This window comes from Prorops nasuta, unplaced genomic scaffold (genome assembly GCF_024137725.1).
Source record: "Prorops nasuta isolate Cenicafe-Biocafe unplaced genomic scaffold, Cenicafe_Pnas_1.2 PNAS00023, whole genome shotgun sequence".
In the NCBI taxonomy this organism is placed as follows: Eukaryota; Metazoa; Arthropoda; class Insecta; order Hymenoptera; family Bethylidae; genus Prorops; species Prorops nasuta.
Window position 1 is genome coordinate 1801890 of NW_027116820.1, and position 27195 is coordinate 1829084.

The window sequence follows — 27195 nt, forward strand, 5'->3', positions numbered from 1 at the left end:
AGTTGTAATTTTGTATGTAATTTAACGAATATATGACTACTACAAGAGTAGGTACTTACCATGTGTGTTTAGAATTTTGAGAAAGGGATGAAATAAAAATATGTTAATTAAACTAGCTTTAATTTAAAATAATAGCAATTAAAACATTGTCATACAAGATTATTAAATTTACAATAAGAGTTTGTTGTATATGCACTAATCGCTTACACATTCACTATTATAACATTAAGTCACAATTATTGAAATGACTGGGCCGTACAGAAATGCTTAATGTATTAATACTTTTTCATTTATTGGTCTGTAATTACTTTTTTCCTTAATTGAAAGTCATCATAACCAGATTTCAACTGTAACAAAAAAAAAATAACCACGAAGTATATTTTCTTAAAAATTCACAATAATTATCATTTTTTTTATTAATTTATACTCATCTGATATATTTTGTCTTCTCTGTTATTTATTAAAATCCTTCCTTCTTCTCCACAATCGTTTTCCGAAAATATTATTTTTGTTGATGATATAAAATTGAGGGTTAATCGCGCCATTTGACAGCTACGTACAAACTCCCTAGAAATTCCCTCGCCCCTCTGATTCTAACTACACAACGCCGCGACGCAAGATTAATGGCCAAAACACGTCCGAAAGCACTGAGAGCTCATTATACCTAAAACACTATACTTCGTTTCTTCTCTGTGAATCACACTTACTATACATTTTGCGTGGTATATTCAATTCTCGCCAACAAACTATACAGCGTAGTATCTTCCAACATGGCGGACTTGGCAACGCTGTTTGTACCGCTTCCCTTTAAATTTTCTATACTGCTGCTGGCTAGCGCTTATCTTCATTTTTGTTGCTAAAAGCTTGATTCTGGCATCACTGCCGTGTGGAACTATTAGTTTGCTAATAAAAGCAGAGGCTTAATTTTAAGAGTTTGCAACATATAGTAATTAATATAGATACAATTGTAAAAAGAAAACCAAAATTTTATTTTAATATTCATCTCAATTATCACAGTTTGATCCTCAGCGATGACACAGTAACCACATTATGGTGAATCTATTCTTTTTTTTTAATGTTCGATCCAAATAGCTTCATCCTCAGCAGTGATACAGTAAACACACGTACATTACTATAATTTAATCTGAAACAAAATCCCACAAAGTACTATAAAACATCTTACAGTTTATATTATATATCTATTCTGTCATTTTCTTTATTTATTATTGTATTTACCCAAATTGCTGACTCATTTATTTTAATGTCTGTCTCAATTAACACAGTTTGATCCTCATCAGCGATGACACAGAAATAACATTATGGTGAATCTATTCTTTTTGATTTTATGTTCAATCCACATAGCTCCATTCTCAGCACTGACATATAGTAAACACTTTACAATAATTTAATCTAAAACAAAATCCCAAAAAGTACTATAAAAAATCTTACATTTCAAATTACAAATGTAATCTGTCAGCTTCTGTATTTATATCGTATTTACCCAATGTGTTGACTTGTTTATTTTAATATTCATCTCAATTAACACAGTTTGATCCTCAGCGATGACACAGTAACCATAATATGGTGAATCTATTCCTTTCATTTTAATGTTTAATCCACATAGCTCCATCCTCAGTAGTGACATAGTAAACACATTACTATAATTTAATCTGAAATAAAATCCCAGAAAGTACTATAAAATATCTTACATTTTATATTATATATCTAATTTGTCAGCTTCTTTATTTATTATTTTATTTACTCAGTTTTTTCACTCGTTTATTTTATTATCCGTCTCAATTAACATAGTTTGAATCTCAACGATGACACAATAACCACATTATGTTTAGTCTATTCCTTTATTTTAATTTTGAAAATCCGCATAGCTCCATCCTCAGCACAGTGACATAGTAAACACATTACTATAATTTAATCTGAAATAAAATCCCACAAAGTACCACAAAATATTTATATCTTACATTTTATATTATAAAATTTATTGTTATACTTATCTAAAATGTTCAGTCCTTTATATACTTTTAAAATTATTTTTATGTACATTTTACAAATTTCGTCACTTTATTTATTCATCTATACCATCAGTATATCAGCTGTCAGTAAGATTAAAACTGTCACTTTATTTCTTTATATTACTTTATAACCTGTGGTATGTATGTATGATACAATAAATACTAACATTTATCTTGGCTCACGGACCATGCATTATGTATTTTGAAATTAGTAATTAGAAATATCTATATTGCGGTCCCTCTACAGTCTCTACCAGCGTTGCCAAGTCCGCCATTTTGAATTACACTACGCTGCATAGTAAGTGACGAGAACAAAATATACTACTCTACGTGGTATAGCAAGTGTCTAGACTACAAACTGTAGTTTCAACTGGAAGTATACCTAAGATGCGTTCGAGAATGAATGACTAAATATGATTGGTCAATTTGGAAGGACGTTGACCAATCATGAAAAGTCACTTGCAAATTAAAAGATTTCGATTACCGTACCTGCAAAACTGATGATTTGTGCCGAAAATCGTATGCCAATTAACTGAGTACACATAAAATCATATTATTAATTACTTAGGATGAAGAGTAATGTCTTTTATGGAAGTTTCAATCGAGAAAAATTTATCTTTGTTAAGACTTTGATAAGCTGAAATTCCATTTTAATAGGATCGGTCTTTGGCGTCTTGGCTAGCTTCGTTGGCTGTATTAGCTGCTATTTTCGTCATTAATATGATGATGCATATAACAGAAACTCAATAAAATAATAATATGATGTATAGTTTTTCAAAGTTTAGGAAGTAACATAAGCTCTCATTTAAAAATTATTCAACCGATCTTGATTAAATTTTCAACAGTGCTTCATAATATTAATAATTTTTGTATAAAATCTAGCTATTTGTTTTTATATATTTATAAATAAAATATTATTTTTATGCAATGAAAATGAGATGAAGAAAAACATTGTAAGAATAAACATTATTTATTTAAAAGCATATAACTTTTTTACAAATTTAAAGAATTTTCAAATATCGAAGATTCAAATAAAAACTATAGATTAAGTTACAAATTTATATATTCTTTTTAAATTTAAGATAATAATTGAAATATCAGTAAATTACGCAATTTTGAGAAACGGGCGTTACATCAGCATAAAGTATTCTGAATCTTCATCGGAAACACCTTCATTTTCATTATCTGTATTTGATGTATTAAAATGTACATGCTTTGATTGCAATGATCTATCATATCTGCGGATGGTTCAAATAATTTACAAGTACCACTATTCTTAACACATTCCCACGCAGTCAAATTATTTTTTAATGTAGTTGTCTTCATTTTGTTCCTGTTTTTCGTTTTCGTTAAATTAACTTTACTAAAAAGTCGTTCGCACTCAGCGTTTGAATGAGGTAAGCAAAGCAAGTTTAAAACAAATTGAGATAAATTCGTGTACTTTTGTAGGTCCATAATATCATCATAATTTAATAATTTAACCCAAAAAACATCTATTAACTTTTCATTTGTAATGTCGAGTGGTAGCTGTGCGAAAGGTAGTAGACGCCATTCATCATCTACTGATTGCCTGGTGAAACAGGAAGAATCTAAATTACGAGGAAACATTTCAAAAATAGAAGTTAATGTTGGTACCGTTACATGAAATTGGGGATCAATAGATTTGTGAGGAATAAAACATTCCAAATCTCTCAAACGTAAATCATTAAAATCAAAACGTTTTTATAACTCTTTGCTTGCTTCTTTTAAAAAATTAAACGTATTCAGACGAAAATTCTGTACATGTTCCGCTTGTTGTATTATCTCGGGTTTCTGCAATTCGGTATTTACCTTTAAACCTAAATAAATTTCATTTATTGGTAGAAAATGAAGCTCGTTATCAGGATCTATGTCCTTCACATTCGTGCTGAGAACATAGCTATTGTCCATATAACAAATTAGAATATCTTTAAATAATGCTGCTGCTTGATTGTAAAGTAATGGAATAATAACTTTTTCAGACTGAAATAGTCAATTAAATTTTGTAAATTTTGGTAATACCCATTTTAAGAACAAATAATAACATTTCACGAATGGATGAGTTATGGATGAGTAAATTATCTCTGCTGCTGGTAAATGCTGTTCTTCCCACAACTGTGTGAAATACATTTGAAGAGGCTCCCATTGCTCTAAAATTCGATCTACAACTGCTTTTAATGAAAGCCATCGCGTTTGAGCACTATGTAACATTTTATGCACTTCAGCATCCAACAAAATGTGAAATTCCTTAAATTGGTGTTGCCGCTTACTACTAAGTTTAAAAAAATTATAAATATTGCGCCCTAAATCTTCACATTCACGTGGTAATGTTTTACAAGCATAATTCGCACATCAATGTGCAGTATGACATATGCACTTCAAAATAGTAATATTAGGACAATCATTTCTAAATCTAGACGCTACTGAATTATGTGAACCCATCATACTATTGCATCCATCTCAACCAAATCCGGTTATATTTTCTAAAGGAATGTTGCAAACAGTGAATGAATTAATAATATTGTTATATAAATTTTCTGCTGTTTCATTGCTATCTTCATCTCTATAAATTTCAATTAAATCCCATAAGGCGCAACGAATACGTTGTATTTCTGCATCGAAAAATCTAACAATAATGCAAATTACTTTAACATTGGAGACGTCTGTACTTTCGTCTGTCATTATACTGAATTTGCGTTTTTGTAAAGTAATACATAATTTATTATTATACGAAGATGCTATTACACCTGTCATCGCGGTTAATTTTGTTCTTCCCAAACGTAACATTTTGCTAACATCTACATCCTGAAAACAATGTTTTAATAGAGGTATTAGATGATCTACTATACGATACGCTATGTTATGTTCTGCAAAGAATCCTGTCAAAATTAATTCAATTCTTGTTACTTTTTTTTGAATTTCTAAAGCAGTTTCCACGGTGTCCAAACTATTTGTGCTACTTGTACGCCTCATCAAATCCAAATGTTTCTTACTTCGAGTGTGTTTTCGTAATGTATGATAGTGCGCCGAAATGGAAGATTCGCACATAGAGCATAATGCTTTCTTGTTGGAAGCGTGAGGCTGAAGCCAATCTTTCAAAGAAGGATCCGTTTCCCAAATCTTTCAATACGTTTGACCCCTGCTTTCAGACAGGGCATTTACTGAAAATTCTTGCTCAGCTTCCATTATCAAAATACTTTAAAGAAATATCAACGAAATTGTTACAAATTTAAAAATTAAAGAATGTTAGTAGAAGCGACGAAGAGAGATTTTATGTAACAAACTTACCCCTATTTTACTGATATATGCTTCAAATGTATTTCACAGATGTTATTGATAATCCACTAATCGAACACTTATTTAATTCGAACAAAGGACGGTTTTACGATACTTTGCTTTACCGCTACAGCTCGTTTTAATCTGGGGATTAAACCATAAACCGTATTTCTTTGGATTACAAAGAGATTTTTATTATTGATGATTTGTATATTCGAGATACCGTCTGTGTCACTAAACGTAATTGGAATGAAGATGGTAGTTGAATGATGTAGTTTAATTTAAAGCTTATATTTTGCTTTATTTATCACTTTTACTATTTTTAGAAATGTTTTCACACAATTACACTAAACTTCACCAAAGAAATCAGTAAATGAAGAAATTAATTTAAAATAATTATCGATTTTCGCTGATATGCTTAGAGCAAAAACTTAAAAAACAAGATCAAAGACGAAACAGACAAAAAGACATTGCCTAATGGCTAACGAGGGCTTTTAATGAATTATCCCTCCTTGAGAAGAAAATGAAGGGGTCCATCGTCCACCCTGTGGACCAATCAGTTCTTCAGTTTAGCGAATGTTGTTCCTTTGCTGAGGAAATTTTTGGTACACCGAGTAGGGAAGGCTAAGGATATTTTTTCTGGACGGGAAGTACTTCTTTTACGTCACAGGAAGATTTTTCCCAAAAACAAAGTTGGCGATAGCAGGATGTTTGCATCGCAGGATGGGTTTTCGTAGATAGTCATAAAAAAAGAGAAACTCCCGGGTGGCTTATTTGCACCGCAGATGGATTTCCTCGTATGTAAAAAAAGATGTCTGAAAAGGGTAAATTGTATAGATAGTTCTTGGTTTATTGCTCTATAAGCGATAATTCAGGTAGAGAAGGTATAGGGATGCTCTCTTTGCACCCAGGATAGGAATGTTTACTCCAATGTATATTCTATTTAAAATCTATGTTTTAATATAGTTATATCAATAAGTTAAATTCAATGTCTACCTGATATTCAAATATCATTGCTTTATTTTTTATTTCGTCTAGCTCATATATGGTGATACTGGAGAGTGAGGCAGCATGTAACATTCCACACTTTTCGTTATTCCTGTATATATAGATACTTTATTTAAAGAAGTATGACTATTATTAAGGTGGAAGAGTAATTTACAAATTGTTTGTTAACAATTTTTTATTGTAAAATGATTCTTTAACATGTGAAGAATATATTCCCAAAGTTTCAAGTGAAAAAAAATAATTTAAGAATCTTTACAAATCTATCGAAGCTATACTCTCAAAACGCATATATGAGATGAAATAAGAAAACGAGTTCGCAGTTTTGTCTTATGCCTTGTTTGGCCTAATAAGCTTTATACATAATTTGCTATTTGAATATTATTCAATACATATATGTACATGTACGGCAAACAGATTAAACTTTGATAAGGATGAAATTCATAAAAGTGTTAGTAAACAGAACTTTTAAGTCCAAAAACTTTAAACGCGTTTTTCTCAAAACGTTTAATTTTTCGCGTCGTGAAATGCAAATAAAAAATTATTTGTCTAATTTACTGGAAATTTTGCAAATACATTTTTTAACTTATTGGCCTCAGCAATAAGCAAAGTATACCTCAAACTTCATTAAAAAAACCATTATAAATAAATTTTTTCTCCTTTTGTTTATAAAAAAAACGACATTTCTGTTCAAAACAACCTCAAATTTTAATTTTTAGGCTTTTTTTTGTTAAATTTCACTATATTGTTATGGGTTTACACTGCGATAAGCAAATTCAATCACATTGGTACAACTAAATTTATTCTGTCCTCGTAGAGTTATTTTACAATGTTGAATAGTATAAAATAAATTGATAGGAAACAGGTAGTGACCTCTCCCTTGACCTTTTTATCTAGGTCCTTCTCGAGGTCCTTGAGCTGGGCGCTGAGGGTATTATCTGTTCGTTGAGTTTACTTAGTATAGTGTGGAATCGAGGTATCTTGTTGGTGTCCGCTGCATTTATGCTGTTTTTGGGATCAATTGTATTAAGAGAAAATTTATGGCTTGGAATATAATTCCTTCACTTGCTTATTTTATAGGTTTGTACTGTTTCCAACATAAAATCAGTAGCTGTTAACAAACAATTATTATGTAAATAAATCGTTCCGGAGCCCACTAATTCTATGCTGAACTTAGGTTTGTTTTTACAAATTACTTATAGAATTTCTTTATGCGGAGTTGTAAATATCCATAACGATGGATTATTCATTGGCATCAGCATTGGGTGAATCAGCAACGTTTAACTTTAATATTAATTAACATGCACTTTACGGCGAATCAATAAATATTTTACTCTTCTTGTAATAAAAATTCTTTAAAAAACAACGTTTTACAGGAGTATCACCCCTTAATAATAATTTACAGGAAAAAGAACTCAGTTGACATTTACATAAATTTATAATCTCCACAACGATCATTTTCACATAAATAAAGACATTTAATTTCAATAAAATTCATATAAACAAGAAAAACAACTATTTATTATACAAGAGTAATAAATTTTCATACTTTTTAAAATTCTTAAAAATTATAAAAAGGATAAACTTTTTACAACATTATTATAAGGGATCATTCATCCTCGGGATAAAATAAAAGAATAAAATTATTTATTTAATAATGACCAACACGATATTTAAAAATTTATTTAATTTTCAATTTACTAGGTAATTATATATGCATATAAATGCATTATCAGAACAATTTTCACTTCAATATTCTTTACAAAGTTCAATAATAACAAACAATTCTAGATAAACTGTCAAAATACACGAGGAAGATAGAAGTATTACGAAGTATTGTTCGTAAGACTATTACTACACTATAGAAAACTAATATACTAACAGAAATTATAGTGTCGTACTACACATCTTATAGCGTAGTATCCGAAATACTGCACATCCTATAGCGTAGTATCTCAAATGCTACATATCTTATAGCGTAGTATCCCAAAGTCTACACATCTTATAGCGTAGTGTCCGAAAGGACACTACGCTATAGGATATGGACACTACGTAGTGTAATTACACTACACTTGGCAACGCTGTAAGGTAGTACCGAAAGTACTACACTTGGCAACCTTGGTTAGAAGTCGAAAATTCCATAAAACCACTAGCGCCATCTGTCGGACGCGAATGGGAAGCACTTTGTTAGGCACACACACCATTACTGTGGTGCGAATGCGTGTGCAACCTCCTTCGGTTACCATCGCTCAGCTTCGGACATCTTCGCTATACATCGAGTTCGAGAAAGAACGGCATAGTTTATCGGATCTCTCTCTCCCTCTCGAACTAACTTTCGTTTAGCCGAAGAGCCGAGTAAAATTCCTTTTCGTCTTGCTTCAATCCTCCTCCATCTTTTAAACCTCAGATTCGAGTTCGATTCCATCCAATAAATTTTTTTTTTTATTGTAGAATGTTTTTTTATTGCCATGAACATATAAGATTAAAAAATATGTAAAAATGGGGTTTTAATATTCCATAGTTACGCTCAAAATATTCTTATAAAAATTTAATTTTTATTTGTTATCAATTCAAATAAGTTATTAATGATTACTATAAATATTCTAAAATTATAAAAAATGAAAAAAAAAGAATCGAAGAGGTCTCGAACCTGGGCTCATCGGTTCCAAAAGCCGAGACCTTACTACATGCGATATAAGAGACTTAAGAATATAGATGATAAACTTGCATAAACTTTATAGCTTCAAATTCGCGTACTCTCCATGTTACACAGATACAAGTATACCTTCTTTCCATATATTTATACTTTATACTGTGGAATTAAACAAAATATATAAAAATATTATTAGGTTAATTATATGGCCCTATACATCTACTATATTATTTAGACATCTTTTAAATTTGTAATAAATCAATTCCGGCTTTATGACTGAATTAGTAATTTTGAAGTGTCAAATAATATTTAAAACGCAAAGTGAAACACAGAACACTTCACTTTTATATTTGAATCGCATGCCATTTTATTACCTACGTATTTTTTCATTTCCCTTTAGAACTTGGGTTTTCTTTCGAAAAGAATGTATTTTTCGTTCCATTACATGCATAGTTTAACGCGCGAGTGATCTTAATCGTTAATATTTATTACTCTACAAATCACCGCTTCGACTATTTAAATTAATATTTCTGTATAATTACAAGCTTTGTTTTTTCTAAACATACAGTTATTAATTAAACAGAACAAATTAATGTTTTACTTGTCTCTGTAAATTAATTTAAGAGTCAAAACGGCGAATTTATAGAAAATGTATTAACGATTCTAGGGCCATAAAATTAACCTAATAATATTTTCATACATTTGGTTTAATTTCACAGTATAAAGTATAAATGTATCGAAAGAAAGTATACTTGTATCTGTGTAACATGGAAAGTACGCAAATTTGAAACTATAAAGTTTATGCAAGATTATCATTTGTATACTTAAGTCTCTTATAGCGCATGTAGTAAGGTCTCGGCTTTTGGAAACGATGAGCCCAGGTTCGAGACCTCTTCGATTCTTTTTTTTTCATTTTTTATAATTTTAGAATATTTATAGTAATCATTAATAACTTATTTGAATTGATAACAAATAAAAATTAAATTTTTATAAAAATATTTTAAGCGTAACTATGGAATATTAAAACCCCATTTTTACATATTTTTTAATCTTATATGTTCATGGCAATAAAAAAACATTCTACAATAAAAAAAAAAAAATTTATTGGATGGAATCGAACTCGAATCTGAGGTTTGAAAGATGGAGGAGGATTGAAGCAGGACGAAAAGGAATTTTACTCGGCTCTTCGGCTAAACAAAAGTTAGATCGAGAGGGAGAGAGAGATCCAATAAACTATGCTGTTCTCTCTCGAACTCGATGTATAGCGAAGATGTCCGAAGCTGAACGATGGTAACCGAAGGAGGTTGCACACGCATTCGCACCACAGTAATGGTGTGTGCGCCTAACAAAGTGCGTCCCATTCGCGTCCGACAGATGGCGTTAGTGGTTTTATGGAATTTTCGACTTCTAACAAACATCAGCACCGCCTACCGGCAAGGATTATTTTAGAACCCTGCCATGAGCAATCTCCCGTTTCATCTCTGGTAGTACTACCGAAAGTACTACACTTGGCAACCTTGCTTGTGACTAACATCTTAATGAACTTCAGTTATAATAATATAGATGGAACACGTTACTCACAGAATAGATACCGTCGCCGGCATTTTATCCCCACTGAAAAGTAGGACACTCCTATAAGATGTGTTATGTAACTATAGATTTTACCCGTCTTAAGCTTGAACTTGAGCTTAAGTTTTGTTTATGAATCCCGGGGTATGACCAGCGATGCCAACTCCGCCATTTTGATTATACTACGTTGTACAGTGATGACAGTGATGCCAGAATCAAGCTTTTAACAACGAAAATGAAGTTAGCCGCTAGCCAGCAGCAGTATAGAAAATTTGAAGAGAAGGGGTACATATCCCTTCTCTTCAAATTTTCTATACTGCTGCTGGCTAGCGGCTAACTTCATTTTCGTTGTTAAAAGCTTGATTCTGGCATCACTGTCATCACTGTACAACGTAGTATAATCAAAATGGCGGAGTTGGCAACGCTGGGTATGACTTCGAGGCTCGGCGGCAGGGCGATGCTGTGCGGGATCGGCGAGTCGTGGTTCGGGGGTAGCGCGGGCAAGGGGGAACGCAGCTAGGCGCGTGAGGCGTCAGCGCGGTAAGGAGAGGGGACGGGACTCGCTGCTAGGCTCTCGCGGCGCGAAGCGCGGTAGGGGAAAGGATAGAGTGACGCGTAAACATACGCGGACGGTACAATGGGTGCGAGGGAGATAGACTTATGTGGGTTTAGCACGGGTTAGAAAAGGATAGAGGGACAACAGTTTTCAAGCTCTTGTTGGAGCAGAGGAATCGGTCTTATAAACTACTAATAAAATTTATCATGGGAAATATAATTTTTAATTCTAATTAAACTACAACCTAAAAACATTCGCTCGATCCTCAATCATACCATTTCCTAAAAACATTTACTCTCCTCCTGCGGATGTCAATTACAATATCCCTTCAGCGGGCAACTACATTACCATCACGCGGGAGGTTCATCCATAATCACTCGCACACTCACATGCATACTCCGAGGAAGGGGAGGCACTAGGGGGGAGGCTAGAGAAGAACTAAAAATAAACATATTTCTGTAACGGGTTTCTACCACGTTACACTATATATATAGTTATTTTTAAATATAAAAATTGGAAAAATATTAAATTTTATTTCCTACGATTTTTACTGTAAGCCTTAATTTATAAAGAAAATTTATTGTAAGTACTTTTTTGTGATTTCTAAATATTAATTTAAGAAATATTTGTGACATTTATTATATTTACTTTCTCGGTAAACATCTACCGACGCAGATCACGGTCGTCGTTAAGTTAACGATAGAATTCGGTAGCGACCGAACCGAGACATTTTTAACGACAATTATCGAAAACTCTGTGTTACAGAATCGCTCTTAGCGATATCTCTCGGTAACTCGATTCAGGACGTTTATTTTCAGGGATTAGATCCAGATCTCAGTAGTGGGATTCTGTAACTCTTAGCGACAACTTTCGGTATCGTTAAGTCCAGTTACCGACAGAAATCGCTAAGTGCGATTCTGTAACTCAGAGTCAGCGATGATTGTCGCTTGTAATGTCGGTACTGTCGGTAACCTACCGAATCCTACCGAATAAACGTACCTTTCCTTTTTAAGAAAACTCTCAGTTCAATCTTAGTTAAGCGACGGAGTTACGAACAATTGAAGTTAATATAAATTGTACTAAACCGTATCATTTAGCTGAGAATTGATATTTCACTGAGTTTTTTATTGAAAGGAAAACTAATAATATCGTTATAACTTAACAACGACCGAGATAGATGTCGCTAGAGGTTCAACGGTACTAATATAAAATTTATCCGACGAATAACTTTAATAAACCTTTGCTTTTCCTTGCACGTATTCCACCAAAAACTCACAATGCTCGTAATAAATAATATATACCACATCAACTATTATATTGTGAGTGTTTTTGGCCTCAAGTGGGTCAAACCCCTTAACGACAGCTGTCGGTATCGCTAACTACCGACAGTTATCGCTTGCGCTAACGAATGAGCGATTCTGTAACTTTAGCTTTACGACAATAGTCGGTGCAACTCATATTTGTACGATAACGATAAAATTCGTTAAGGTTCTAGGGAAGTTGGTAATATTGGTGTATTTAATACCAACCGAAATATGAATTTTTGTGTTACTTGACTATATCAATTTTGACTATAGCAATTCTTACTATAGCAAAATTATCATATTTTATTTAAAAGAAGTATTAAAACGTAAGTATATCTTAATTAAAATAAGTATTAAAAATTAATGTTTTAACATTTTTTTGAGTTAGACAATGTACAGTTAGTGCCTGTGTGCTATAGTTAAATAATACAATTAATTCTATATTTTAGAGAAAACCTCTGTATATATATATATATATATAGTTATTTTTAAATATAAAAATTGGAAAAATATTAAATTTTATTTCCTACGATTTTTACTGTAAGCCTTAATTTATAAAGAAAATTTATTGTAAGTACTTTTTTGTGATTTCTGAATATTAATTTAAGAAATATTTGTGACATTTATTATATTTACTTTCTCGGTAAACTTCTACCGACGCCTATCACGGTCGTCGTTAAGTTAACGATAGAATTCGGTAGCGACCGCCCTTTTTAACGACAATTATCGAAAACTTTGTGTTACAGAATCGCTCTTAGCGATATCTCTCGGTAACTCGATTCAATTACCGAAAGTTGTCGATAACTAGTTACTGAATCCATATAGACGGAAGTTACAGAATCGCTCTTTTCGTTACTGCAAGCGACAACTATCGGTAGTTAGCGATACCGACAATCATCGCTGGGAAGTTACAGAATCCCAGCACAGATCAAACTTACCGCAGTGTCGCAACTTACGAAAAAAAAATTACTAGATCACCCTAGACTAATCCGGATCTAGTGAGGAGGCTTTCGCGAGAGTGAATCCGGATCCAGATTTAAGTAGAGTAATTAGGGCCTATTCAGGTGTGGAAATTTTAGTTGTCATTAGTGGCATTATTCTAATCAACAAAAGGTAAATATTAAATGTCCAATTTTTTTTGCTAAAGATAAAGAAAGAGGTATAATAATCATTAATAATTTTCACTTTTTTATATAATATATTAATTTTCTTACATAATTTCTCTTAATAACATATTATTTACAGATTAAACAATGGATTATATGAATTTATGGAATATTTTATTTGAAAATGATGAGGAGGAAGATAATAATACATCATCTTCCTCCTCATCATTTTCAAATAAAATATTCCATAAATTCATATAATCCATTGTTTAATCTGTAAATAATATGTTATTAAGAGAAATTATGTATGAAAATTAATATATTATATAAAAAGTGAAAATTATTAATGATTATTATACTTCTTTCTTTATCTTTAGCAAAACAAATTGGACATTTAATATTTACCTTTTGTTGATTAGAATAATGCCACTAATGACAGCTAAACTTTCCACACCTGAATAGGCCTTAATTACTCTACTTAAATCTGGATCCGGATTCACTCTCGCGAAAGCCTCCTCACTAGATCCGGATTAGTCTAGGGTGATCTAGTATTTTTTTTTCGTAAGCTGCGACACTGCGGTAAGTCTGATCCGAGATCTGGATCTAATCCCTGAAAATAAACGTCCTCTTACCAAAAATTGTCGGTAACTAGTTACTGAATCCATATAGACGGAAGTTACAGAATCGCTCTTTTCCGTTACTGCAAGCGACAACTATCGGTACTTAGCGATACCGACAATCATCGCTGGGAAGTTACAGAATCCCAGCACTGATCCCAGCGGGCCAGTTCCCACTACAAATCCCAATGGAGAGAGGAACACACTTAAGGGGATCCGTTGCGCGTCGAGAAAGTACTACCAAATTATCTTCTACAATTTTAAAAATTGGAATATATTCATAGGGACCAAATTAGCTCGTATTGATCTGCTTAATTAACGTAAAGGCTTACTTTCTGGATTAAAAAAAAAAAAATTTTTAAATTGGATATTAATAATAATATTTTATTTTCCATCAATAATTTCGAAAAAGGGAGCCTTTACGACGCTGCGCCAAACTTCAACGAGTAATTTAAGACCAACAAGAAGCAAATTTTCCCATAAATGTAGATTTTTTGGAAATACTATTGTAGCGCAACAATGGCAAATTAGCAAATTTTTCCTTCTTGCGCTACAATAGTATTTCCAAAAAATCTTCTACATTTATGGGAATATTTGCTTCTTGTTGGTCTTAAATTACTCGTTGAAGTTTGGCGCAGCATCGTAAAGGCTCCCTTTTTCGAAATTATTGATGGGAAATAAAATATTATTAATATCCGATTTAAAAAATTTTTTTTTTTGATCCAAAAAATAAGCCTTTACGTTAATTAAGCAGATCAATACGAGCCAATTTGGTCCGTATGAATATACTCCAATTTTTAAAATTGTAGAAGATAATTTGGAAGTACTTTCTCGATGCGCAATGGATCCCCTTAACAACGAAATTACTAATTAAGTTTCTATCTACAGCTAGTAATTTTAGTCGCGTCTAGCAGGCTCAATATACTACACAGCTTATGGTTTTATATAAGAAATTTATATTTATTTAACTTATCCTAGTTATTTTATTTCAATTTAAATTATGACAAAATGCATTAGATTGTAGTTCTAATTTTGGAAAATTAACAATTTTTTCTATATATTTTGCTACTTCACAAAGCCGTCTTTCATGAAGCATAGGAGCTATTAACTGCAAAGATAAAGGTAATCCATTATTAGAAAGACATATAGGTATACTTATAGCAGGTAGACCTGCCATATTTACAGGCTGAGTACAATAATCTTGAACTAAAGATTGACTTTGATTGTCCAACTTCACAAAATCTTTATACCTTGGTGCCTCTGTCAAAGTGGTTGGTGTTAATAAAATATCTACATTAGAATTCCATACATTATCAAAATCTTCAGATATCATTCTTCGCATTTTCATAGACTTAACATAATAATTTTCATAATTTTCTGCAAGCAAAAAATAATTACCCGTGAAAATACGCTCTTTAACAATATTAGTAAAGGCTTCAGATCTAGTATTTTTATATAATTCAGAAAAAGTATCCCCTTGAAAAGATCTGTATCCAAACTGAATTCCATCGTAACGAGCCATATTGCTTGCCACTTCACAACAATTTAAGATTGCATAACAAACAACAGAAAATTTAGTATTTGGTAAAGAAACTGGCATAATTTTTGCACCGCCTTCTATCAAATAATTAGTAACATCCATCCAGCACTTCAGTGTTTCTTCACTTAAATTTACTGTATTGTATTCCTTTGGTATACCAACTACTAAATTTTGTAAATTTATGTCATCATTAACAAAAAATGGAATATATTCTGCTCTTAAGGTTGTAGAATCTGCAGGATCAGCTCCAGCAATATGATTTAGAATTACAATAGCATCATCAACTGTCCTTGTTAATATGCCAGGAGTGTCCATTGAATTTACCAAGGGAATTAGGCCATAACGCGATATTAGCCCATAACTTGGTTTCAAGCCAACAAGGCCACAATAAGATGCAGGGTTTCTAGTAGATCCACCAGTATCTGACCCTATTGCACCATAACAAGCACCAGAAGCTACAGCTACTGCCGAACCACCACTACTGCCACCTAAAAATAGATCCTGCTTGTTTTTGTTAAATGTTTTAACAAATTTAATAAAAGTTTACCTGCTATATACCAATCATCTTTTAAATTTTGCTTATTGTAAAATACATTGCTGTTATTTATAGAGTAAAACTTATAAAAAACCTCAGAATTCCATATATTTTTGGTAGGTCCATAATATGAATTCACTGTACCTGATCCCATTGCAAATTCATCAAGATTTGTTTTGCCAATTAAAATAGCACCGCTCATTTCAAGACGATCATAAACAGTAGAATTATATGGGGAAATAAAATTTGATAACATCAGTGATCCACAAGAAGTAAGCTCGTCTTTGACACAATAATTATCTTTTATTGCAATTGGAATACCATCTAGCAGTCCTTTATTATCATTATCAACTTGACGGTTATCAGCTTTAACTGACTGATGTTTAGCTAATTGATCAGTTATGGTAATAAAAGCATTTAAGGATTTTGTAGTGAATGTTAAATCCAAAGCAGCTTTACAAATTTCTGATGGAATTAATTTACCAGTAGAAATGTCTCTGCTAATATTTATAATTGAATCAAAAAGGAATTTATTCATGATCAAAAATATATAGTTAAAGTATTTAAAAAACAATAATGTTATTAACTATTTGCACATTTAAAGTAATAAAAATAATTTATATGATTATATGTACTGTTCTCTATAACCTAGTGTTGGATGTTTATTTATTTTATTTTCAGAGATCAGATCAGGATCACGGATCAACTTGTCGCAGAACTGCAACTTACGAAACAAAAATGCACACAACCCTAGGGCCGTTGTAATTTGGAAAATTTCAGGGATGAAAACCTCAGAATTTGAAAACAAGACAGCATTTTTTATGTTCGGGAGCTTGAAATGAAGACACTCTGAAGTAAAACAAGATAAATTAATTAACAATTTATCATTTTCGCATGGAATTACCGTCTACCTTATGGAAATCTAGGTTAGGGGACCTAACCGGTTAGACTAAAGCCTACGGCACACTATGCTGGATTTCGTGCTAGAATGCTTGCTAGATTTGTGAAGACCAATGAGATTATTATATTTAATTCACAACTGAATCATCATTGGTCTTCACAATCCTAGCAAGCATTCTAGCACGAAATCCAGCATAGTGTGCCGTAGGCTTAAGGCAAGTGTTTTAAGCCGCCGAAGGCGGCTAGAATGATTACTGCTTTTTTGTTTTCAAATTCTAAGGTTTCAAGCCCTGAATTTTTCCAATTTGGGGCCCGTTGTAAAGGACGTTTATTTTCAGGGATTAGATCCAGAACTCGGATCAGACTTACCGCAGTGTCGCAGCTTACGAAAAAAAATACTAGATCACCCTAGACTAATCCGGATCTAGTGAGGAGGCTTTCGCGAGAGTGAATCCGGATCCAGATTTAAGTAGAGTAATTAGGGCCTATTCAGTTGTGGAAATTTTAGCTGTCATTAGTGGCATTATTCTAATCAACAAAAGGTAAATATTAAATTTCCAATTTGTTTTGCTAAAGATAAAGAAAGAAGTATAATAATCATTAATAATTTTCACTTTTTATATAATATATTAATTTTCTTACATAATTTCTCTTAATAACATATTATTTACAGATTAAACAATGGATTATATGAATTTATGGAATATTTTATTTGAAAATGATGAGGAGGAAGATAATAATACATCATCTTCCTCCTCATCATTTTCAAATAAAATATTCCATAAATTCATATAATCCATTGTTTAATCTGTAAATAATATGTTATTAAGAGAAATTATGTAAGAAAATTAATATATTATATAAAAAGTGAAAATTATTAATGATTATTATACTTCTTTCTTTATCTTTAGCAAAACAAATTGGATATTTAATATTTACCTTTTGTTGATTAGAATAATGCCACTAATGACAGCTAAAATTTCCACACCTGAATAGGCCTTAATTACTCTACTTAAATCTGGATCCGGATTCACTCTCGCGAAAGCCTCCTCACTAGATTCGGATTAGTCTAGGGTGATCTAGTATTTTTTTTCGTAAGCTGCGACGCTGCGGTAAGTTTGATCCGAGATCTGGATCTAATCCCTGAAAATAAACGTCCAAAGTGGAAAGCAGCATTCCCAACAAAAAAAAAATAAACCTGAAAAAGGTCAATTTGAGTTGGCAGCTCTGCGAAGTAGCTACGCTGCAAGTTCTGTTTGCTGATTACGGCTGACTTGTACGATTTAAGTAGTAAAAGCAATTGTTATGTAAACACAAATTTTGGCAGGTCAGCTGGATGGTTATGTTCAAATCTGTTTCAGATAAGTAAAAATTAATCTTCATGTATAAAATGCATTGGAACGCGATGCTTTGTGAATAATATCATTTGTTACAGATACTTTGGTTAAATTTGGATGGTGCGCAAAGTCAATTTCAACAGTACATGCAAAGAAAAATTTATTGGCAAGCAGATTAGGTACTTCTTAGCAAACACATAATGGCTGGAATGACAAATCATCAGATTTAAGGATTGCGATGGATATACCAGAGATGTATTTATCCTCATGTATTAAGTTACCACCAGTTGAGTGTATTCTCAGCTCTGCTGATCTGTAAAGATGCAGAAACATCAATGTATATATAACATTATTTAGACTCAGGTAATCTTCAAAAATTTGATGAAAAGAGACTCAGTAAGTGTTTTTATAAAATGTTTTCTGCAGCCTTGAAATTTTTTATGATTCAAGTAATATTGGATTATGCTATTTTGCAGATAATTCATAACTGCAAAAAGGAATGGTAAACACGTCATTGAATACAAGTGAACTCAATGATGATATAGGTACATTACATTCTCTTCAGGTGACTTCAAACTAGCAGCAGTCTTAAGAGATACGGCTGTTATGGTTTGTGATGTAGATCCAGCAAACCACCTTTATCAAATTGCTGCAATTCAAAATGTCCTTTTGTTTTTGGGTTAATGTCATATTTGTTTCTTTAACATGGAAAACACAGAAACCGTTTAGCCCTTGCAGCTTGAAATTACAAAATGAAGTCATTTGATAGTTTGTGCACCAAAAAGTGTCCATGACTCATTATACGCAAAATATGGATGGCAGTTTCTCCTATTACTAGGAAGAAGCATGCGTAAAGTGTCTTGGATGTTAAAACGATTGAAAATCCCTTTAAGCTGCTTATTCTCATCAAAAAACTGAGTATACCTTTGAATTTAAACATCGTCTGTGAATATAACCACTCTATTCCTAAAAATTATTTTTGTTGACAAATCACTCAATTTTCATTGATTTATCAGATTGTAAGAATATCAATGATTAATGTCATTCATAATTCACAAAGCTGTTGAGCTGGTTTTATTGAATGTAGCAATTCAAGGCAGTGACCTATGGGACTTGCAAAAGTAATACGTAATAAGATTTTGAGATGTGACTTAAGGACCCTTCACAATTTACTGCTGCTTTGTGGGCATCAATCAATATTTCGTAACTACTGGTAGCAAAGGTATAGCTCGCGTTTTGGGAATGTTTTAAATATTAATATAGATCCATGAATTTTTTTACATTCTTTATGCTTTCTTTATTAAATATTTCATGTTTTTTAGGTAATAATGTTTATGTGTTGCTCGTTAAAAAGTGAACTACCAGCACAGCATTTTTAAGAGGACACAGGAGAAATATAAATTGTTTTACATGGAATCTTGTGTATCGTCAAACGACGGCAGCAGTATTGGATGATGAAACAGTTAATATATGCTAAATGACTATGATAATTTAATTTAAAAAGAGTTCATTTAGGATATTTGCTATGATAATACCTGGTACTGACAAATATGGAATATAACTACCAAAATATAGCTGTTATACTAGCATTACGAATCCCATAAGGTTTTGAATGCGGTAACATAATAATAATGTGAAATTAAGTTAGATACATACAAAGAGACTTTTGTACAGGATATCCGAAACCTCTTGTACTTGTGACTATAATCATAAATTGAGATTTCTGAACAACAAATATTTTATTCTAAAATCAATATCGGAGTAGCTCTTAGCTTTTCTACATCCTTTGAGTCTAATATTTATACTTGGAGAAAAGGATTAATCTAGTTATATAAAGAAATGGATTTAACAATTTCTTAACATGTTTTATTAATGTTTACATATATATTGTAGGACTTATACATGGAAACAAGTTAATAAATTTATAAATGGATACCCCTTCACTTTCTTTTACGTATAGCACGTACAGCCTTACAGAGATTTTTCTTATATTAATCTGGAAAAAAAAGTATTTTAATCTATCATAAAATTAGTTTGTAATGACGACATATTGATTGATGCCCCCAAAGCAGCAGTAAATTGCGAAGCGTCCTTAAGTCACATCTCAAAATCTTATTACGTATTACTTTTGCAAGTCCCATAGGTCACTGCCTTGAATTGCTACATTTAATAAAACCAGCTCAACAGCTTTGTGAATTATGAATGACATTAATCATTGATATTCTTATAATCTGAAAAATCAATGAAAATTGAGTGATTTGTCAACAAAAATAATTTTTAGGAATAGAGTGGTTATATTCACAGACATTGTTTAAATTCAAAGGTATACTCAGTTTTTTTATGAGAATAAGCAGCTTAAAGGGATTTTCAATCGTTTTAACATCCAAGACACTTTACGCATACTTCTTCCTAGTAATAGGAGAAACTGCCATCCATATTATGCATATAATGGGTCATGGACACTTTTTGGTGCACAAACTATCAAATGACTTCATTTTGTAATTTCAAGCTGCAAGGGCTAAACGGTTTCTGTGTTTTCCATGTTAAAGAAACAAATATGACATTAAGCCAAAAACAAAAGGACATTTTGAATTGCAGCAATTTGATAAAGGTGGTTTGCTGGATCATCATCACAAACCATAACAGCCGTATCTCTTAAGACTGCTGCTAGTTTGAAGTCACTTGAAGAGAATTTAATGTACCAATATCATCATTGAGTTCACTTGTATTCAATGACGTGTCCACCATTCCTTTTTGCAGTTATGAATTATCTGCATAATTGCATAATCCAATATTACCTGAATCATAAAAAATTTCAAGGCTGCAGAAATCATTTTACAAAAACACTTACTGAGTCTCTTTTCATCAAATTTTTGAAGATTACCTGAGTCTAAATAATGTTATATGTACATTGATGTTTCTGCATCTTTACAGATCAGCAGAGCGGAGGATACACTCAACTGGTGGTAACTTAATACATGAAGGTAAATACATCTCTGGTATATCCATCGTAATCCTTAAATCTGATAATTTGTCATCCCAGCCATTATGTTTTTGCTAAGAAGTACCTAATCTGCTTGCCAATAAATTTTTCTTTGCATGTACTCTTGAAATTGACTTTGCGCACCATCCAAATTTAACCAAAGTATCTGTAAAAAATGATATTATTCACAAAGCATCGCGTTCCAATGCATTTTATACCTGAAGATTAATTTTTACTTATCTGAAACAGATTTGAACATAACCATTCAGCTGACCTGCCAAAATTTGTGTTTACATAAACATTGCTTTTACTACTTAGGCTGTGTTCGTTTTTGTACTGCCAGTATCGGCAGTATAACAGGTAACTGTAACGTCCAGGCCTTACCCACTGAGACGATACCCCACGGCATATCACCGAACTTCCTTTCCCCTGGTTGCTTGTCCATATAATAAGTTAATTATAAGCCTTGCAGCGCCACCTCTGTACAGAACCCGCTAACCGCTTACCGACGCTTCGCATCCCTAATAGGACTCTGCTCTACCTACACTTTACCTTCCAGAGGCACAATGTATCCATTTGTGGAAACTCGCTCCATCCAAGGGACGCAACCCCTTTTTTTCGTTCGGGGGATGCGCATCGCCCACCGAACTAACACGACGCACCCCGGAATGCTATGCACGGACTGTTATCTCCTGATGCCGGGGGCACACAAGCGGCACTACTCCATGACAGAGGTCTTGGAAGTAACCCAGGAGACCTGGCGTTTAGACGCCCGATGTTTCTCGTGTGAGGAACTGATATACAAAGTCCTCGAGAGATGCACCCGGTGCCTCACCACCTTCACCAGCGGTGGGCCATGCGTCGAGTGCGTTGTGAACAACCCCAACTATAGGATCCTTCGGGAGTGCCTGCGATGCCGCACGCGGATCTCGGGCCTAGATACAGTATGCACCGTATGCATCTTAGGGGGGCCTTCGAGCCCCGCACGCTGGGATACCCCTGAAGAAGATTTGTATTCCCCGCGCCGGGAATCTAGCTCGCCCTGAACCACGCGAAGCCGTAGCGCAGGACATCGGGCCCCGCCGTTCGTACCATAAGGCTATTGTGTAGGTGGGGTGCAAGCGTCTTGAGGCAGCCATGGTGGGGGAAGACTAACAATGAATATTCCTGACTTTATCTTCCCCATGCTCTCCCACCATGCTCCTTGGACGCTTGTGCCCTGCCCCCCCGGGGTGTATAAAAACCCCGGGGGCATCTAGACTTGTCGACTCTGTTTTTGCTCTGCTACCTTTTGCTACATTTTGTATTCCTTTTATCTTTGTACTCGTTTTTATAAATACGCATAAATTCTTACTCGACTCAGTGATTCTTTCCATCTCACCTTCTCCCGGTCTCGCACCCTGCTTAAAGACTCATCGAGGAAGCTGCCTACGACATCGCTATTTCGCCGGCTCTCCATACAGTAAGTAGAAACCTTTGTTTTCCGCAATTTTGTCCGAATCGCCACCGGCCCAGGGTTAACTAGGCCAACGCATAGTGCCCAAAACGGTTTATTTCAGTACTCACCGGGCTAATAGTAAATTCTCCTCCCGGGACGTTACATAACGTTCGTTTATATGTACATTGCAGTGCACTTTTACGGTACTGTCAAGTTTTTATGACGTAATGATTTTGATGTCATTTCCTACTGCGGGTACTGCAGCCAATGGGTGCGTTCCAAGTCACGCATGGGGCGCTTTCAGCGCATTTATGTCGCACAGCGCTTTGAAATCGTTTCTTTTCATTACTGCACGCTCAGACCGCTCGAACTGCATAGCCGCATATAAGCTATTCGGAACGGTTTTGGTACGCAAAATAAATGAAAAATGACGTCCATTGAAGAGAGATGCTCCAGAAATAAAGATTTGAAAAAATTTATGTTCGCGACAATTACTTCCTTATCATTTTTTAAAAATTATGATAGTGATAGTTTGGAATCTAGTGATAGCGAGAATGAAGAGGATGAAGTACCTCTTATTGATTTACAAATTTTGTATCAAAGACTTATGATTAATTACTCGCGTGGAGAACCTGAGAAATTACCTATAATCAGTGATTACATCGAACGTGTAATTCCTAACTATAAAGACGTTGTGTTTAAACAACACTTTAGGTAAATTTCTAGTATATATACATTAATTTATAAACCAAATTTAATTTTGCTACGTTATAACTTGCAATTTAGGATGTATCCTGCTACCTTCGAGAAGGTACTTTCTTTAATTGGAGCAGCCTTAAATGCTACATCATCCATTTGTGGAAAAAAACCTATTTCTGCTGAAAAGCAATTATATATTGCTTTATGGTTTATGGCTACTCCTGACTCATATAGGTATGTATGCGAACTGCACATAATAATTTCTGTACCAAAGATATGTGTTTTATTATTATAATAATAGAATAAACACACATGCGTAATGAATAATTCTTAAGTTAGTTTACAAGAAGCTATTATTTCTTTACTGAATAATTACAGGTCAGTTTGCATAAAATTTGGTGTTGGAAAGGCTACTGCTTTTAGAGCTGTTAGGAGGGTAACTTATGCATTACATTGCATCGCACCAAGATTTATACAGTGGCCTAACGGAGACAATTGTACTTATATTATGGAAAGTTTCAAGAAAACTAATGGTTTTCCAAATGTGATTGGTGCAATCGATGGCACGCACATAAAAATAAGAGCTCCGCCAACTGATGCAGCTTCCTATATGAACCGAAAAGGCTTCCATTCACTTAATGTCCAATTGGTATGTATTTCGCATGGCCTATTTACCCATTGCTATGCAGGTGAAGTAGGCTCACTACATGATGCTAGAGTGTTTAGAAACTCTCCCGTTGCATCATTTCTTGAGAAGCCACATGTATATTTTTTGAATGACTCCCATATTATTGGAGACGCAGCTTATGCCAACCACAATCACTTATTAGTTCCATTCAGAGACAATGGCCATTTAACAGTTCGACAAAAAAATTATAATTTTTGTTTATCATCAACAAGGATGGCAGTCGAACGAGCAATAGGGCTGTTAAAAATACGATTCAGGATATTGTTAGATTGCCTACCACTAACAGATATTAGAAAAATTCCTGAGTTCATTATAGCATGCTGTGTGCTACACAACATCTGTATATTACAAAACGATGAGATGACGGTTGGTGTTACGTGTGAGGAGTCAATTGAAGCAGCACCTCAATATAATTATAATGTAGGCAATGAGAAGAGAAACATGATAATGAGGGAATTACAAATAAAACTTGCAAATATATAGTTTTTCCAATATAGAAAATTTAACTCATCACTTTATTACAACAAATATAATTTGTGTCTATACCTTCGTTTTATATTTTTTAAAGAAATGGTTTAAATTTTGTATTAATTAAATATTCATATAATAAACAAGTTTCAGCCTTGATTCATCTTAGTTATTACATTATATATACTTATATATATAATAAGTTTAATATTAGGTACATGTGCTTATTAGGTAAATTATACTTTGTCTAAAAATTTTGTCATCATATCAATAAATGACTTTTGTATACTTATACCTTCATTATGTCTTTTTTCAGCTGCTTGCAGTCTTTCTTGATGCCTTCTTTCTCTATTTGCCTCTCTCTCTTGAATTTCATAATTTCTTTTTTTCTTGTCTTCCTCAGAATTTTGAAAATGTTCTTCTAGGATGTTCTCTATCCGCTTTCTTTTCTTTGGGATTACTTTGGGATCAGTGTTTAAATTGGATGCTTCTATTTTTCCCGGATTTGATGGACCATCACTTGTAGCAATCGAAAGTGGTTTAGTGGATGCTTTATCTCCAAATAAGGAATCCATAGTCTGCAAAAAACAGTAAGTATATAAACAACAGACTAATAAATAGTACATAAACTGTGTAATAATACATTTTATTAAAAACATACTGAAAACAATGACCACGAAGTCCTGTGGTTACCACTTTTCTTATTCATGTCAATTATTCTTTTGTATGTCCGTTTTAATCCTGACATTTTAGATGTACATTGCTGTGCTGTAACAGCATATGCTGGGTTCATATCTCTTATTTGATCAGCAATTTCTGACCAAATTTTATGGCTTCGTTTGCAACTGTTTGTAAATTCATGTTCTTTTTCCCTGTATAACTCAAGTAAAAGTAACACAGCATTGTCTGGCCATATAAATGCTGGTTTATTATCACTGTTATCATCTTGGATACTTGTTCCTGGTGTTGGATCAGGTTCATCACAATTTTCTTCATCGTATTCACAATCAATTACAGATGTGGTGTTAGTACTGTCTCTTAAGGAATTCTTATGTTTCTTAACGAGGCTTAACAAAAATGCTGGGTCTGCAAATAATTATATACCTAGATAAATCTAACATTTAATATGATTAAAATAATAAATTAAATTAGTAATATTTAAATAGAATTTATAGTTCATATAAAGGTATAATATAATTCTTTTCACCTCGAACAGCTCTTTCTATATTTTCTTCACTTTCTAATAATATGATTGATTCATTAGTCTCTTCCAAAAGAACAGGAAATTCATATAATTCCACCATTTAGAAAAATAAAATAATCCTCAGAATCAGGTTGCAACATTCGATATTTACAGAACATTCAAAAATGGCGCGTTAAATTTATTTACGCAATGAAAGCTTCAACTGCTTCAAGTCTGATTTAGGGGCAGCTTATGCGATATCTGTACATTCGAAATAGTCAAAGAATTTATTCGGATAGTATAATCTAGGGAAATATAATCGCTAGCAAAGCGCTCTTTATGGACATATTGCTCAAATCGGAACGAATATGTATGCGCTCTGAGCGCTTTATGCGTGACTTGGAACGCACCCAATGAGAACTGCTTAGTCGCAGATATTCAACATTTGAAAACTTCAATGTTTTTATAACTTTTTATGTCACTTCCTACTGCGAATACTATGCCTGAAAAGGTAGTGTAGCTGCAGTACAGCAGACGACACCAGCCAAAACATGAGTAAAGGGCATTACATAGACGGCAATACACGCAAATAAATGCCATCAACGCAGACCTTCTTATTAATGTGTATGTTGCCGCTCATTTTGATTTCTAGTTGTAGGCTACTCCAGTCAAATTAAGGTTAAAATGCTCAAATACATATGTATAAAAATACTTAAGTTTACGTTTCTTTATTTTTTATTTAACGACGGTCTACTTAAGAAAATAAATTTCGCAAAATTTGAAGTCTTAGGGTATGAGCTTAGGGGGGATATATAAGTAAAATTTGCTTTTGACTACTTTTTTTCATTAATATGAACGACGGTGGGATGAAAGAATGGTAAATAATTACATCTCACCTTCTGTTGAATGAAAAATATGTTTTTTATTTTTTATATTACTCAAAAAAATATCTAAAAATTTTATTTAAAAAGTTATAAATCAAAATGCGAAAAATTGGTATAAGTTAACTTATTTAATTTACAATCTCTTAAGCTAAAATGGTTTTGATTGAACAAATATTCATATGATATTTATACATCTCATAATTTACTAGAACAGTTTGATTAATTAAATTCTATAATTTTACGCAAATAGAGCATGGACATAGGGCGCTTAAGTTGATTTTGTTCGATCACGTATACACATACAGTGCTTTTAACTATAGTGTAGTATATCATTTTCCATGTTAAATTAAAGAGTGAAACTAGCCGAACCACACACGATTCAATTTCCCACTGTGTACATACTACT

General features: G+C 33.0%; 2 protein-coding genes across 4 annotated transcripts; one reads left to right on the forward strand and one right to left on the reverse strand.

Moving 5' to 3' along the window:
• Nucleotides 1–14896: 14896 nt before the first annotated feature.
• Nucleotides 14897–17172, reverse strand: GatA (glutamyl-tRNA(Gln) amidotransferase subunit A, mitochondrial). 3 transcript variants are annotated; one of them, XM_066740434.1, is made up of 4 exons: nt 17121–17172; nt 16222–17058; nt 15533–16162; nt 14897–15424 (listed from the first exon to the last, which is right to left on the reverse strand). In XM_066740434.1, exons 2-4 carry the CDS (start codon nt 16745–16747, stop codon nt 15123–15125), a joined length of 1458 nt encoding a protein of 485 aa, XP_066596531.1. In that variant the 5' UTR covers nt 16748–17058; nt 17121–17172; the 3' UTR covers nt 14897–15122. The 3 variants fall into 3 exon arrangements, with proteins under 3 accessions (XP_066596531.1, XP_066596532.1, XP_066596530.1); XM_066740435.1 differs by having other exon boundaries at nt 14899–16162; nt 16354–17058; XM_066740433.1 differs by having other exon boundaries at nt 14900–16162.
• A 6122-nt stretch (nt 17173–23294) lies between these two features.
• LOC136781530 (putative nuclease HARBI1) lies at nt 23295–24737 on the forward strand. Its single transcript, XM_066740418.1, has 3 exons — nt 23295–23581; nt 23654–23800; nt 23945–24737. The coding sequence occupies exons 1-3, from the start codon at nt 23295–23297 to the stop codon at nt 24735–24737; spliced, it is 1227 nt and encodes a 408-aa protein (XP_066596515.1).
• Nucleotides 24738–27195: the final 2458 nt, after the last annotated feature.

What these genes read in the sequence shown, in the direction of transcription:
- GatA (XM_066740433.1), bottom strand. Translation starts at nt 16,747, where the DNA reads ATGAATAAATTCCTTTTTGATTCAATTATAAATATTAGCAGAGACATT. An exon ending in AGATGATTGGTATATAGCAG is followed by an intron (nt 16,163 to 16,221) that starts GTAAACTTTTAT and finishes ATCTATTTTTAG; the next exon opens with GTGGCAGTAGTGGTGGTTCG.
- LOC136781530 (XM_066740418.1), top strand. Translation starts at nt 23,295, where the DNA reads ATGACGTCCATTGAAGAGAGATGCTCCAGAAATAAAGATTTGAAAAAA. An exon ending in GTGTTTAAACAACACTTTAG is followed by an intron (nt 23,582 to 23,653) that starts GTAAATTTCTAG and finishes CTTGCAATTTAG; the next exon opens with GATGTATCCTGCTACCTTCG. An exon ending in GCTACTCCTGACTCATATAG is followed by an intron (nt 23,801 to 23,944) that starts GTATGTATGCGA and finishes GAATAATTACAG; the next exon opens with GTCAGTTTGCATAAAATTTG.